General features: G+C 45.4%; 1 protein-coding gene and 1 pseudogene across 1 annotated transcript; both read right to left on the reverse strand.

Annotated features, from left to right (window-relative positions):
* Positions 1–16,856, reverse strand: part of LOC132844118 (uncharacterized) — a 103,835-nt pseudogene that overhangs the window by 23,094 nt on the left and 63,885 nt on the right.
* On the reverse strand, positions 1,154–8,127 carry LOC132844119 (uncharacterized protein K02A2.6-like). The gene is made up of 2 exons (XM_060867291.1): positions 2,999–8,127; positions 1,154–1,790 (listed from the first exon to the last, which is right to left on the reverse strand). The coding sequence occupies exon 1, from the start codon at positions 7,725–7,727 to the stop codon at positions 3,915–3,917; it is 3,813 nt and encodes a 1,270-aa protein (XP_060723274.1). The 5' UTR covers positions 7,728–8,127; the 3' UTR covers positions 1,154–1,790; positions 2,999–3,914.

A 16,856-nucleotide genomic window follows, 5' to 3' on the forward strand; every position in this document is an offset into this window, starting at 1 on the left:
CAGAACTCTACAGCTTTCCTTCCAGTTTACACCCATGCAGACTGGAAGAGAAATGATGAAGTGTTTATTTGTCTGATAGTGAATTGAGGTGTTTCCATCAGTGAGAAATAAAGTGTCTACCTGAACACAAGGTTCTAATATCAGGATAAAAATATAAAATGAACATCTGTGTATAAACTTGGACTGCTCTTGGACAGATCCATGTGTCTCAGCTCATATGAGATGATGTATTTAACTTTCTGAAAGAAGATAATAACAGAGACGTCACTCTGAACAAGCACGTCTCTTTATTTCTAGTAGAAATAAATTTCATACAGTGTGTTCAGCAGCTCTGGGGAAAGTTCTGCTGGAGAACATTTACACATGTACACACTGTCCTTTACTGCTTCATTGCAGTGTGTAGATCTGTGTACATTGAGTTAACTTAAAAAAATTAGTAAATTTGCTGCAAAGCAATTTTGAGTTTACTCAACTTCCGTGGTTAAAGTTATGCCAAATCATTGTATAAAGTGGTTTGAAACTGCTACTTTAAGTTATGTACTTTAAGTTAGGTACTTTAAGTTAAGTTAGATACTTCCTCAGTAAGTTCATCTAACCTTCCTCAGTGGGTACATCTAAACTTCCTCGGTAAGTTCATCTAACCTTCCTCAGTAAGTTCATCTAACCTTCCTCAGTAAGTACATCATGAGGTTGTTTAAATTTAAAAAGCGGGTTGAGTGAACTTTAAGAAACGATTAGGGAGAACTACAGCCCTGAAGTTTGGTAAACTCAAAAAAGCAAATTACTGTAAATTACAGCAAATTGCAGCAAATTTAGTTAATTTTTTAAATTCGTTCAACTTAATTTTCTTCTTATAATGTACAGCTTTAAATCTTCCATTCAAACTTCTTCCACAAATTCCTGTATGGCATTCACATTAAAAATCAAACAGAGGTTGCAAACCATACTGTAAACACAATAAAAAAGACTGTCATTTTTACAGAAAAATATTTATTTTACAAATCTGCCAAACGACACATTTTCTGTCAACATTAACTGCAAAAAATGGACTCAGATATAGTTCCACTCCAGTCATCCAAATAAAATAAATAATTAGAAATAAAATAGATATAAAATTGTTATAAAATAAAAGGCAAAGAAAGGCAAACCTTTAATGCCTTTAAAATGCTGGAGTAAAATACACAAATGCTTTTAAACTGTTGAAAAAAATAATAATAATAAAAAAAACGCTTTTAAAGTGCTAGAGTAAAAAAAAACTGTTCTCAAAGTGCCAGAATAACAATCTTAAAATGATGCAGCAATAAACAAGCAGAATTTCAATACATGCGCTAGAGCAATCAAGTATTACAACTGTTGTAATATGAAAGTCATAAAACCTTACACTAAAACTCAAAACTGACTTTGGCATATGTTGCACTGTTACACAGCTACAAAACAAACAGGAAAAAATCAGAACATGCACTTTTGATTAGCCATATGAACAGCAGCTACTTTAACAATTTGTTTTTGAAGGACTGGACTCTTGCAGAGCACTGGGGGTCAAGGCCAATAAACACTTTCTGACGAGTTCCAAAAGTGTATTTTAGTTCTTTAGGATAGCTAATGTTGATGGAATAAATCAAGCCAAATAGGAGCGCAACAGCTGTAGGGAGGTCTTGCACATTATCCAGCACAACTACAGACCGGCACCTTACATTTGGGTTTGAATGGATAGTGGCAACATCATCTTCAATGATAGTTAAGACCCCCATCTTCATCCCTTTTGTATGAGTGTCTTCTGGGTCTGTGTCCTGCAGTAAAAAGCATCATAAAGACAGAATTATAACCCATAATTTATTGAATTTTGCTTTATCACGAAGAGATTTTTATATTGTTTGAGATAGGTCACCCAAAATACACACACACCGCAACACATGTTGCCAAAAGAATTGGGACACCCCTTTCTAATGAACAGGTTTGACTACTTTAGTAATTTCCATGAGTACAAATCTTAATGTTTAAGCATATAAAAATATTCGATGGAATTGTGTGCTTCTAATTTTATAGCAAGAGTTTGAACAGGACCCTTTTCTATTCAAAAATAGCAATGCTGCTGTGCATAAGGAAAGATTTAAAAAGAAATGACTGATTCAGTCAGTGTGGAAGAACTTGGCTGGTCTGCAGAAAGCAAAGGCATAATCCCAGCTGGTGGGAATTTAAATGCAGACATTGAGCCAAAAACATCACCAAACACCAATGACTTGTACTTACACTATATGGACAAAAGTATTGGGACACACCCTTCTTTAGAACAGAAAAAAGGCACTTCCAAAACTGTGGCAACAAAGGTGAAAATACAATTCATGTATTTACAAATTGTAATTCCACCTCTGTTGCAACAGTTTTGGAAGTGTCTAAATTGACTACCCATATGTACAAGTCATTGGTGTTTGGTTTGAGTTTTTGGCTCAAGGTCTGCATTTAAAGTCACATAAAAGCTGTTCAGCTTTTATTAGGACTTGGCTTTATGCAGACCAGTCAAGTTCTCCTACACTGGCTGAATCAATCAATTCTTTTTGAACCTTGCCTTATTCACAGAGGCATTTTCATGTTAGAAGAGAAAAAGGGGCCCTTAAAAATGGTTAAAAATTTAGAACCACAAAATTCCATAGAATATCATTATATGCTTATACATTAAGATTTGTACTCATGGAAATTACTGAAGTAGTCAAACATGTTCTTAAAGGGGAGTGTCCCAATACTTTCGGCAATATAGTGTAACAGATTTTAAAATTTGTGCTGTCAGACTCATTACTGATGGGTATTCAACCAGGATTATTCAATAAATACATTTTTGCCAACACTTTGCCTCCTCCATTCTACTCTTTCCCCTGCCATGTAGCTTATAGAACAGTTAGCAGATTAGTTTCGGACACCAGACAAAACTGGTTTTCTCTTTACAGGATCTGTACCTCAGGTATGAGAGTAGATGCTGATAACAGACTGATAACACACTTACCAGGCAAGACTCCAGGAAGTTTCCAGACTTTGCTCACTTTTTTGGTTCACAGTGACTTCAGAGCAACCTGCCGTTCGTAGTTTCTGACAGTAGTTCCCAACCTAATATTTGATGCCCATAGTCCAGCTGTGATAACCTGTTCCTGAGCCTGGGTCCTTCAGACATGGATACTTTTCAATCAGTGCAGCAGACACAGACTCCAACTCTTGATTGTTTGGGTAAGCTTTGAATGAAAAAATTGCCTGAGCTATGCTATCCAGGATAGCCATTTTCATTTCTCTTGGTACTGTGAGCAGTGTTCCTTCTTCTTTAAAATTCTCATTCCCTTTCTCAAGCCGTAACTCAACACCATAAGAGAACTTGGGAATCGGAAAAGGAGATGGCCACTGAGACATTTCACGCTGTCTCACAGACACAAAGGGGAAACTCTGGTTTGAGCTATCAGATGGGGAGGACATACTGGCAGTGTCTAAAGAGGAAATCGAGGTCTCTGGTTCTGATTCTTCAGGTACTTTCTGGATGATCTTTGTGATGTTTTCAATAAAGCTCCTGAGGTCTTAATGTCTTTATTTTATTAACATCAGATAATTATATAATAAGGAACGGACAGAATATGTTGTGACTACATTCACTTTGCTTGGCTTGCACGAGACTACAACAACTCTTCTTCAGTACTACTGTATCCACACATACCTCACACTCTATTGCCATCTAGTGGACCAATACACACATATTATATCAGTAACCTGATTACATCACATCACCCTTCCTTATGAGTTACTTAACATGTAACAGAAAATACTGTATAAAACAATATAATTCTTAACAACTTTTAAACAAAGTCATACAGGGTCGAACTGAACTCATTTTCTTATGTCATTACCACTTAACCTCTTTTGCTATTTTCTCAAGCCATTTACACAAAGTCTTTATACTTCTGTGGAATTAAGACAGATCGTCCAGATCTTGTTTTCACCACCTTTGGTGAGGGAACTGTTGTTTGGCTAGAATCTGACTCAGGTGAATTAATTGCAGGTTGTTCAATTGACTCTGGAATGTTCGGAACAGCATTAAGCATTTCTTTTGCAAGATGGTCGGGACTGTTGATTTCTTGCTGTACTTGAGTTTGCGAAGCTGAAGTAGATGTCGGTCCTTTGTCACTGGGTGTAGGCATTAGATGTCGCCGGTTTCGTCTAAGTAATCCAGCCTCAGATTGTATAATGTAAGACCGCGGTAACTCACACTTCTCAAGTACTGTTCCAGACCTTATCCATCCTCTCTCATCATCCAATTTCACTGCCACGGAAGCACAGGGTGAAATCTCAGGTAATGTACGAACATTGTTCCTTTTGTTGTAATATTTTCGATAGCTTCCTTTAGCTTTACAATCCAACTTTCTCACCTGATGAAGATCTGGCCACTCAGGCTGCAGGTTTGACTCCAATGTGGGAACTGTGGTTCTTATCCGTCTACCCATCATAAGCTGTGAGGGACTCACACCCGTAGCCTGAATGGGTGTGGCTCGGTAGCTCATCAGAGCTGCAAATGGGTCTGATTGTTTCAAGATCTTTTTAGCTGTTTGCACAGCTCTTTCAGCTTCACCGTTTGATTGTGCATAGTGAGGACTCGAGGTAACATGTTGAAAATCATAGTCTCTTGCAAAGTCTCTAAAAGCTCGTCCACTAAACTGAGGCCCATTGTCCGAAAACAAAACATTGGGACAGCCCCATCGTGCGAACATGTTCTGTAAACAAGCACGTGTTGTTTTTCCTGACAGGTCCGAAAGGTGAGCTATATCAATATACCTCGAGAAATAATCCACAACTATCAAATAATGCTGCTTATCTACTTCACATATATCAGCACCAATTTTCTCCCATGGGCGGTTTGGCAGTGGAGTGGTTAGAAGTGGCTCCCTTTTCTGGGTAGGTCTTGTTTCCAGACAGTCTTTGCAGTTGTTAATAAGCGACTGGATTTCTTTACTTAATCCAGGCCACCACACACTACATTTCGCTCTCTCCCTACATTTCACAATGCCTTGGTGACCGCTATGCAATCTCTGGAGTATGTCTGACCTCATTGTTTGGGGAATTATGATTCTATCATCATAGAGCACAAGGTCCTGGAAAACTGACAGGTGATGACGTGCACTGTAGTATGATTTCAAAGTTTGAGGGACGTTGGCTGCATATCTAGGCCAACCATCAGCCACATACTTCTTCACCATTTGTAGTTCATAATCCAGTCCTGTCTCTTTCTTCACAGAATCCAGCTTAGGTTGAGAGATAGGCCATGCATCACTGACAGCATTCTCGTAAGACTCCACTTCCTGCACTAATTCAGAAACCTCTGCTGAAATGGCGGGCTGAGGGTGACGAGACAGCGCGTCGGCGACCACCAGTTGTTTACCTGGTACATACTGCGCCTCAGGATTGTATCGCATCATTCGTAATAACAGCCTTTGACATCTCAGAGGTACCGAATCCAAATCCTTCGCGTTGATCAATGGAATGAGTGGTTTATGGTCAGTTTGTAATATAAAACTTTCTAGTCCGTACAGGAACCGTGAAAATCTCTCACAGGACCACACGGCTGCCAGGCACTCCTTTTCGATCTGGGCATACCGTTTTTCAGCATCTGTCAGCACCCTGGAGCAGTAGGCCACTGGTTTTAGTTGCCCGTCATGGTCTTGCAGCAAGACACCCCCCAGTCCATAACTGCTGGCATCAGCGCTGACAACTGTGGGCTTTGTGACATCATAAAACGCAAGAACAGGAGCTTCTGTGATTACTTGTTTCACGTTATGAAATGCTTCCTCTTGCGCAGGACCCCAGTACCATATAACATCACTTTTTAACAGTTCATTTAGAGGTCGAATGACATCAGAGAGATGAGGAACATACCTCCCCAGGTAGTGAATCATCCCCAGCATTCTCCGTAGTTCTGAGATGTTCTGTGGCTTTTCCAGGCGTGTAATAGCTTCGACTTTGGCTGTATCAGGCCGTATGCCCTCCTTGTCTATGACGTGTCCTAAATACTTGAGTTGATTCTGTCTCAGTAGACACTTATCCTCATTCAGCTGCAAACCTGCCCGGTCAATGACTTTCAGAGCCCTCTGCAATCGCTGCTCATGTTCCTCAGGAGTGTTGCCATAAACTAAAATATCATCCATGAACACTGCGACTCCTTTTTCATCGTTGAGGATTGCTGACATTTCACGCTGGAAGATTTCTGGTGCACTCGTTATTCCAAATGGGAGTCTACGGAAGAAATATCTCCCAAAAGGAGTAATAAATGTTTTTAGTTTCGCACATTCCATATCAAGTGGCAGTTGCCAGAAACCGCTAGCAGCATCAAGGAGTGAGAAAACTTCAGCATGTGCTAACTTAGGAAGAATATCATCGATCGTTGGCAGCACAAATTTCTCCCTTTTGACAGCTTTATTTAGTTGCTTTAGATCGACGCAGATTCTGATTTGCCCCGTCTTCTTTGGAACAGCTACCATAGGGGCGCACCATTCAGTAGGTTCAGTGATTTCCTGAATAACACCACATTTAACCATTCTCTCTAGCTCGGCTTTAACTTTTGAGAGTAAAGGTATGGACACTCGACGTGCAGTGTGGACACTGTAGGGTACTGCATTCTCTTTCAAGCAGATTTTGATAGGATTGATCTTTACTAAACCAAGTCCAGGTGAGGACATGGGTTGAAGCTCTTCCAACCTTTTCACTAAGCCCATAGCACTGGCTGTGTCTCGCCCGAGAAGATTGTGTATGTGGGAACCAGCCACGACAAACGCATCAAAACTGTACTGCTTATCTCTGTAGACTGTGACGGCTGTAAACTGTCCTTTGCAGTGCAATGTTCCCCCTGGGCTCTCGAGTTTCACATTCACATCCTTGAGTTGTGGCTTGTACTTCAAAACAGAGAACGTTATCTCGGAAAGTACGCTTATGTCAGCACCCATGTCAATTTTAAAGTCTACGTCTGTGCCTTGAATTGGAAGTGTGACCATCCATGGTCCATTTACATCATTACTTTGCGTCAACTCACCAAGGAAGTGTGTGACGTTGCTGCCCTCTGGTGGTTTGGTGACTTCATGGACTGCTCTGGTTCTACAAACTGCAGCAAAGTGACCTCTTTTTCTGCATTTGCGACATTCAGCACTTTTTGCTGGGCATGTGTCCCCTTTTCCATGATTTCTTCCACATCTTTTACATCTCCATTCCGTTGTTTTTTCTGTCTGATTTCGTTTTGCGGCTATGTGTTGTCTACCTCTTCCACTGTAATGTGATTTTCCTCTGGCACCAGTCACTTCACTGATTTGAGTACTAACACACGCAGCTTGTTCATTAACGTGTCCTCGTACCTGTTCAGACTGTCTCACGAGCTCTATGGCGTGATTGAGCGTCAAATCGGGCATTAATTGGAGCTTTTCCGACAGCTTTCTGTCTAAAATCCCAATCACAAGCCGATCGCGAATGTTTTCATCCTTTGCTGCCCCGAAGTCACATGTACTGGCTAGCTCATGCAGGCTGCGAATATATTCTTCGGCCATTTCTCCTGGCCTCTGAACTCTCATGTGAAATCGTGCACGCTCATGAATAACATTAACTTTTGGTACAAAGTAGTCATCAAGCTTTCTGATCACGTTATCATAATCCTCTCTTTCTCTCTCACCCTCTCCGAACGTAAATGTCTGATACACCTGTTCCGCTTCTTTTCCCATCGAATAAAGCAGCGTACAGACCTGCACTTCAGCCTCTTCCTTGTCCAGTTTAGTGGCTATCCTGTAGTGGTGAAACCTTTGGTGCCATTCTGGCCATCTTGGGGGTGGCTGAAGTCGAAATTTCCCGGGGGTTGAAACTTTGCCATCACGTCAATAGCGCTCCACTTCTGACACCATGTGATGTTTTCAATAAAGCTCCTGAGGTCTTAAGGTCTTTATTTTATTAACATCAGATAATTATATAATAAGGAACGGACAGAATATGTTGTGACTACATTCACTTTGCTTGGCTTGCACGAGACTACAACAACTCTTCTTCAGTACTACTGTATCCGCACATACCTCACACTCTATTGCCATCTAGTGGACCAATACACACATATTATATCAGTAACCTGATTACATCACAATCTTCAGCACTGCTCTTTCTGGTGGAAGCTCTGTTATAGCTCTGTCCTGATAAAATTAGCCTCCTAATTTTATCAGGGGCCAACACAACACGGAGCCGCATATTCTGTAAAACAAAATTCTGATTAAAAGTACATTAAGTATATAGCAAAGTTTTATATGTGGTAACATGTTTTAACACTTAAAGGGGGTAGTTCAAAAATGTAAACTTTCAAAATTTGCTACGGTAATTTCCTGCAAGAATATTTTGTGTGTGAAAAATACCTTTATTCAACAATTCTCCTCCACATCACCCTAGTGGCATTTTGGAGAGTACCAAAAAAAGTATTCTCATAGCTTCATAAAATTACAGTTGAACCCCTGATGTCACGTTTAAACCCACTGCCTCACCTGAGCTATTTATTTGGGGCTTAGTGCTTTTATAAAGAAGACCGACTCAAGTGCATGAATGTTGAAGACCCTTGCTGTTTATGGAAGGTCAGAGACCACTCGGATTTAATTAAAAATATCTTAATTGGTGTTCCAAAGACAAAGATCTTACAGGTTTGGAATTACTGGAATTTTTGGGTGAACTATCGTTTTAAAACACCCGCTTTTGTCTTCTGCATTAAGAAGTCATACAGGTTTAAAATGTCATTTACATTTAAGAGAACAGTTCTTTCAACCTGTGACATACTTTGTTACATTGAAGTTCAAAATCAGGAAATCATTGTGTGGCTATGTGAAAAACAATTAATGGGGAGGAATCTCTTTAGTGCAAGCATGTTCCTTCCCTGAACTGTATATGATGTGAGAGGATGAGGATTATTTAAATCCTCTGGCTCAAGTATTTCAATTGCACTTGTTTCAGAAAACTCATAACACCTGTAGTGCTCAATGTACCATGACAAAAGCCTTTTGCAAAGAAAGGCTACCTTGTTAGCATTGACAAGTACACTGAGTATTCTGAAAAAATCATGCAAGCAACTGCATTGAGGACAAAATCATGCCTTCACTGAAGTGAATTCCATGCAAATGCACATCAGATGCAAGTGACAAAATTTATTTTTGCGGGTATATTTTTTATTTTATTTTATTTTTTTTATGCTTAGTTGCCAAGGTGAGTGAAATGTTTTTGAAATTGTGGACATCACACACAACACCTTTGAAATAGCTGTGCTTTGCCTCGAATCTGAACGTCCAAAGCTAGACTAATGGCCCAAAACAGCGAATCAGGTGTGGATAATGCTCCACGTAGTGGTGTTTTGGGCACAATTTCAAGTTTGGGAATGTGTCTTTGAGCAATTGTCGGTGTTCTACAATTTTTTGTTCTAAAAAGCATAGCGTTGCTTTTGAAAACTTTCCCAAGCAAGCTCAGAATTGGGTACAAGATTACTAAACAGTAATGGTAATATGCGTAGTAATGCCCAATTCTCATGACCATTCCAACCTACGATTTACTTTGAGAAACTGGACTGGGAAATTAATTTGGGTCTGTTTACTCTGTCTGAGTCCTTGTAAGAAAAGGACTTAATACATTTGTTCAGAGTATCAAGAGTAAAATGCCTCTTTGTGATGAGTTCTTTTAAGCAAAATGACTCAAATAAACTCAAATGGAACAATTCCCTCCAAAGTGTCATGTAGGACATCTGGTGGGAACCCTGTTATTGGGTGAAAGAAAGAAAGGTGCTTACCGAGAACACATTCTTTTTTTACACCCAGTCTGCTCTGAAGCTCATGGTGGTACTTCAGTTCATTTGTAATGGAGTTGTGCTGTTCAATGGTTTGAAGCTGAAAACAACTAGCATATTGTGTCTGTATGTCATCTTTGCTGACTTGGAAAAATCTAGGTTTTCAGCCTGAAAGATTTCTTGAAAGCCAGACTGTGAGCCCCAAGATTGTCAGCACATACACAATACACCGTTCCTCTGAGATGTGCATTCAGTGCTTCAACAAACACACCTTTCTGCTCTAGGTCTTTCATGTCTTTTAACAGTGGATCAAAAATTTGTCATAGCCGAACTGTTTTATATCACTGCTTTTCCCAAGCAGAGCAAGTTGTATTGAGTGAAGATTAGAACGGAACACAACGGCACCCAACAAATTGCTGTGATTTTGTGAATCTTTTTTGAAGTCCCCAATGGATTGTAAACCTCAAATTCATCAGTGTACATCGACACTAAAATGCAATCACTTTGTACCCCTTGGTTTTCTTTGTAATACTGTCCACTACTGTTGATGTGTACGGTCCTGTCCTCCTCAACAAAAACTGCTTTTCTCAAGACATCTGCTCAGTTTAGCAACACTTCAAGAACCCTCAACACTGGGACATACACAAAGCTATTTTGGTGTAGTCTATCAAATCGGTACTCCACAGGATCAATTACTTGAAAATGCTCTTTATAATAAGCATTCCATCTGTATTCTGTTGAGAGAGTTTGCAGTGGCTGTAAAAATCGGTTCCCTTTCGAGGGAACTCAACGCTGCGCCAGTGCTGACTCTATGGAAACGCTTCTGTGAGGAAGTGTCTGAAGCTCTGTGTGCACACACGCCATTTTAATGGCTCGAGAAGGACATGTAATGGAGTGATTAGGGGAGGGGTTGGGGCTCGCATGCGAGCGCCTGGTGGCCGAGTCTTACCCCACGGGGCCCGGCCGGGCTCAGCCCGAAGGAGCGACGTGGGGCCGATCTCCTGTGGGCCCACCACCTGCAGGAGGGACCGTAAGGGGCTGGTGCAATGTGGATTGGGTGGCAGTCGAAGGCAGGGGCCTTGGCGACCCAATCCCCGGACACGGAATCTGGCTCTAAGGACATGGAATGTCACCTCGCTGAGGGGAAAGGAGCCTGAGCTGGTGCGGGAGGTTGAGAGATACCAACTAGAGATAGTTGGGCTTGCCTCCACGCACAGCTTGGGCTCTGGAACCCAACTCCTTGAGAGAGGCTGGGTTCTCTACTACTCTGGAGTTGCCCGCAGTGAGAGGCGGCAGGCTGGTGTGGGCTTGCTCATAGCCCCCCAGCTCAGCAACCATGTGTTGGAGTTCACGCCGGTGAACGAGAGGGTCGTTTCCCTGCGCCTGCGGGTCGGGGATAGGTCTCTCACTGTTATTTGTGCTTATGGGCCAAATGGCAGTGTAGAGTACCCGACCTTTTTGGCGTCTCTGGAAGGGGTGCTGGAAAGTGCTCCAACCGGGGACTCCATCGTTCTACTGGGGGACTTCAACGCTCATGTGGGCAGCGACAGTGACACCTGGAGGGGCGTGATTGGGAGGAACGGCCCCCCCGACCTGAACCCGAGTGGTGTTCTGTTATTGGACTTCTGTGCTAGTCACAGTTTGTCCATAACGAACACCATGTTCGAGCATAAGGGTGTCCATCAGTACACACGGTACCAGGACACCCTAGGTCGGAGGTTGATGATCGACTTTATGGTTTTTCATCTGACCTCTGGCCGTATGTCTTGGACACTCGGGTGAAGAGAGGGGCGGAGCTGTCAACTGATCACCACCTGGTGGTGAGTTGGATCCGATGGCGGGGGAGGAAGTTGGACAGACTTGGCAGACCTAAACGTACTGTGAGGGTCTGCTGGGAACGTTTGACAGAGTCCCCAGTCAGAGAGAACTTCAACTCCCACCTCCGGCAGAGCTTCAACCAGATCCCGAGGGAGGTTGGAGACATTGAGTCCGAGTGGACCATGTTCTCCACCTCCATTGTCGACGCAGCCGCTCGGAGCTGTGGTCATTAGGTCTCCGGTGCCTGTCGTGGTGGCAATCCCCGAACCCGGTGGTGGACCCCGGAAGTAAGGGATGCCGTCAAGCTGAAGAAGGAGTCCTATCGAGCCTGATTGGCTCGGGGGACTCCGGAGGCAGCTGATAGGTACCGGAGGCCCAAGCGAGCTTCAGCCCGGGTGGTTGTGGAGGCAAAAACTCGGGTCTGGGAGGAGTTCGGTGAGGCCATGGAGAAGGACTATCGGTTGGCCTCGAAGAAATTCTGGCAAACCGTCCGCCGCCTCAGGAGGGGGAAGCAGTGCCCTGCTAACGCTGTTTACAGTGGGAGTGGGAATCTGCTGAGTACTTCGAGTTTCTCCTCAACCCCACCGACATGTCTTCCATTGAGGAAGCAGAGGCCGAGGGCTCAGTTGTGGACTCGTCGATCCCCCAAGCTGAGGTCACTGAGGTGGTTGAGAAGCTCCTCGGTGGCAAGGCACCGGGGGTGGATGAGATCCGCCCTGAGTACCTCAAGTCTCTGGATGTTGTGGGGCTGTCTTGGTTGACACGCCTCTGCAACGTCGCATGGAGGCTGGGGACAGTGCCTCTGGACTGGCAGACTGGGGTGGTGGTCCCTCTGTTTAAGAAGGGGGACCGGAGGGTGTGTTCCAACTACAGGGGGATCACACTCCTCAGCCTCCCCGGAAAAGTCTATGCCAGGGTACTGGAGAGGAGAATTCGGCCGATAGTCAATGCGGGTTTCGTCCCGGTCGTGGAACACTGGACCATCTCTATACCCTTGCCAGGTTGCTGGAGGGTTCATGGGAGTTTGCCCAACCAGTCCACATGTGCTTTGTGGATCTGGAGAAGGCATTCGACTGTGTCCCTCGTGGTGACCTGTGGGGGGTGCTCTGGGAGTATGGGGTCCGGGGCCCTCTGCTAAGGGCTGTCCGGTCCCTATATGACCGGAGCAGGAGTTTGGTTCGCATTGCCGGCAGTAAGTCAGACTTGTGGGCTGCCCTTTGTCACCGGTCCTGTTCATTATCTATATGGACAGGATTTCTAGGCGCAGTCGGGGGCCGGAGGGAGTCCGGTTTGGGGACCACAGGATTTCGTCTATGCTTTTTGCAGATGATGTTGTCCTGTTGGCTTCCTCAAATCAGGACCTTCAGCGTGCACTGGGACGGTTTGCAGCCGAGTGTGAAGCGGCGGGGATGAGAATCAGCACCTCCAAGTCCGAGGCCATGGTTCTCAACCGGAAAAGGGTGGCTTGCCCCCTTCAGGTTGGTGGAGAGCTCCTGCCTCAAGTGGAGGAGTTTAAGTATCTTGGGGTCTTGTTCACGAGTGAGGGAAGGATGGAGCGGGAGATCGACAGGCGGATCGGTGCATCTTCTGCAGTGATGAGGTTGATATACCGGTCTGTTGTGGTGAAGAAAGAGCTGAGCCGCAAGGTGAAGCTCTCTATTTACCAGTCGATCTACGTTCCTACCCTCACCTATGGTCATGAGCTTTGGGTCATGACCGAAAGGACAAGATCCCGGATACAGGCGGCCGAAATGAGTTTCCTCCGCAGGGTGGCTGGGCGCTCCCTTAGAGACAGGGTGAGGAGCTCGGTCACTCGGGAGGAGCTCAGAGTAGAGCCGCTGCTCCTCCACATCGAGAGGAGTCAGCTAAGGTGGCTCGGGCATCTGTTCTGGATGCCTCCTGGACGCCTCCCTGGGGAGGTGTTCCGGGCATGCCCAACCGGGAGGAGGCCCCGGGGAAGACCTAGGACACGCTGGAGGGACTATGTCTCTCGGCTGGCCTGGGAACGCCTCGGTATTCCCCCGGAAGAGCTGGAGGAAGTGTCTGGGGAGAGGGAAGTCTGGGCATCCCTGCTTAGACTGCTGCCCCCGCGACCCGGCCCCGGAGAAGCGGTAGAAAATGGATGGATGGATGGAGTTAGCGGAAATGGAGAAAGAGGCGGGTTTTTCCCTTTCTCTTTCCCTCTTCCCTAACTCCGTTCGCTTGGTTTCGTTTTCAGGAGCTCGCGCTGCGAATTCTCCCAAAACGGAAGTGAGCATGCTGCTTTCCGCGTCGGGCTCTGAGGAGCTTGATGTGGGCAGGGAGGGGCTTCCCCCCTCTGAATAGCTGATGCAATCAGCTGCATTCGAGTAGCTCATCGAGGCGACTCATTGACCAACGTTGCGTCTAGGCTAAAATTAGATTGGCCCGAAGAGGAAGTAAGTGTCATCCATTATAAGCTAGACGACCGCTTTCTGACTTCAGGCCGCAGGCCACCTTCACCGCTCAAGGTTATCGTGTCCCAGATCAGGTCCAAAGACTGATTCGTGACGATCGACCTTGAGGACACTTATTTTCACATAGACATTCTACCAGAGCACAGGAAGTTCCTCAGGTTCACTTTTGGGGGTGAAGTGTACCGGTATCGTGTTCTTCCTTTTGGCCTAGCCCTTTCACCACGCACGTTTACAAAGTGCATGTACACTGCCCTAGCACCATTGTGTCTCCAGGGCATCCATGTACTGAATTACCTGGACGACTGGCTCATTCTGGTCCAGTCGAAGGCTATGGCGGCCAGTCATCGAGCTGCTGTGCTTGCCTATATGAAGTCTCTAGGCCTCAGGTTGGACCCAGAAAAGTGTGTGCTTTCTCCTTTTCAGAGAACCACCTTTCTGGGGCTAGTTTGGGACTCCACCACGATGCAGGCACATCTATCTCCCGCTCGGGTGGCTTCCATCTTGTCAGCGGTGAAAGCTATTCGGCTAGGCTGAGGCCTCTCTGTCGCCGAGGCACAGAGGGTGCTCGGGGTCATGTTGGCAGCAGCCAACGTTATCCCTTTGGTTCTGCTCCACATTAGGCCATTCCAGCTCTGTCTCAGGGGTGCGGGCTTTCATTCTCGCAGACATACCCTCAGGGTTATAAGGGTTATGCGCTGTGGGCTTCATACCCTTTTTATGTGGTAAGACCCCGGTTTCTGGCCTTGGGTCCCACTCTAGGGGCGTGTCACCGTTGCAGGACTCTTTCGACGGACGCCTCGCTTTCGAGCTGGGGAGCGGCCTAGGATGGCCGTCCTGCCCAGGGTCTATGGGAGTGTGCCATGTCTTAGTACGGACAGACAGCACTGCAGTGGTTCCCCATATCAAATCATCAGGGCGTTCTGCATTTGCGCCCACTTTTCAGGTTTGCACAGCAGATTCTGCTCTGGGCAGAGACCAGGTTCCTTTCACTGAGAGCGATTTCCATCCCAGGGCATGTAAATAGGGAGGCAGACTTCCTGTTGAGGCAGGTGCTGAGGCCCGGGGAGTGACGTCTCAACCCCACGTGGCGGAGCGGAATTGGTATGGATGCCACAACAGTACGCAGTCTGTACACCTTCCCCCGGTAGCTCTGCTCCTGCAAGTCCTAGCCAGATTGCGCCACGACTGGGTCAACCTTCTCCTAGTTGCCCCTCGTTGGCCCTCTCGAGTTGATTCACGGTCCTAGCCTCACTCCTGAACAGCACCCCATGGGAGGTTCCCGTCAATCATTTTTTCCACCGAAATGTGGAAGCTTTGGGTCTGGCCCCTGAGGGGGACCAGTCCCTAGAGGCAGGCCTCTCATCTGAGGTGACCGAGACTCTACTGAACGCTAGGGCTCCCTCCTCCTGGAAGCTATATGCTCTGAAGTGGAGGCTTTTTCGACTCTGGGGTGATGAACACTGTCAGGATCCAGTTCACTGCCTGGTCGGTACAGTGCTGGAGTTTCTGCAGTCTTGCTTTTCTCAGGGCCTGTCCCCCTCTTCTTTGAAGGTGTACATGGCCACCATCACTGCGAACCACAAGCCTGTCCTCAGGGCCTCCTTGGGTAGGCACCCTCTGGTCTCTCGCTTTCTGCATGGTGTCAGGCAGCTGAGGCCTTCCTGCAGAGCGCCCTCATTCCTGGGACCTCTCTGTGATCCTGTAGGGGCTGCTGGAAGCCCCCTTTGAGCCCATGGTGTCAGCCTCTGAGAAGTTTCTGACCCTGTGCGTGGCGTGCGTGGCGACGTGGGTATTGGCGTTCCCATAGCGTCAGCACTGACGCAGCGTTGAGTTCCCTCGAAAGGGAACTACACCAGGTTACATATGTAACCCCTGAGAAGGGAACAAGATGCCACGCCCCGGGCATCCCCTCATGCTTCATTCAGACAAATAGAAGCTGGAGTAGTGTGACATAGATACCCTTATATGGACTTGCTGGCACATAATCACTCCATCACGTGTCCTTCCCGAGCCATTAAAATGGCGTGTGCACACAGAGCTTCAGACACAACTTCCTCACAGAAGCGTTCCCATAGCGTCAGGACTGACACAGCGTCTCGTTCCCTTCTCAGGGAACCGGGTTACATACGTAACGTGGTGTAGATTTGTTTTGAACACTTCTACTGATAACAATTCAGCAAGCTCTTCTGCCAATGACTCATTAATGTGGCTTTCATACTTTCTTATAATATCCCTGGTTGACTGTTTTGCTGTATACCTAGACAATGAAACAATATCACACATCCAACTTAATATCTCCTGAATTACAATTTTTGAATCATGCAAAATTGTCTGCATGTAAAGGATCAATGATGCAAGTTTGTGCTCTAGAGCTCTTTACTCTACAGGCTCTACATACATGTTTGTTTCATGTTCAGAAGGAACTGCAGGAACAGTGACATCAGTAACATTTGACTGCAGATTCTGCATAAAATCTCCTGCCTCTTCAGACCCTGTCTCTTCATTGCGTCCCAAACAATCAGTTTGCAATGTAACAAAAGAGCTAAAATCTTCAAAACTTTCAGATTTATGCTTCCGAGATATGTGGCAACTAAAAGTTTTAATTTTTTGTCAGCTCACAACCTTTAAAAGGACAATTGACTGTGTCAATTGATTGATGGTTTCTGATTTCTGAGATGGTTTAAAAACTGGGATCACATAACTCACATGAAAAATTAAAGTGGTCAGTAACTGCAGTGTGTTTGTGTGATCTTGTCAAATGTGTTTTTAACGCACCTAAAGTTTTAAAAGTGCAGATG

This window comes from Tachysurus vachellii, chromosome 4 (genome assembly GCF_030014155.1).
Source record: "Tachysurus vachellii isolate PV-2020 chromosome 4, HZAU_Pvac_v1, whole genome shotgun sequence".
In the NCBI taxonomy this organism is placed as follows: Eukaryota; Metazoa; Chordata; class Actinopteri; order Siluriformes; family Bagridae; genus Tachysurus; species Tachysurus vachellii.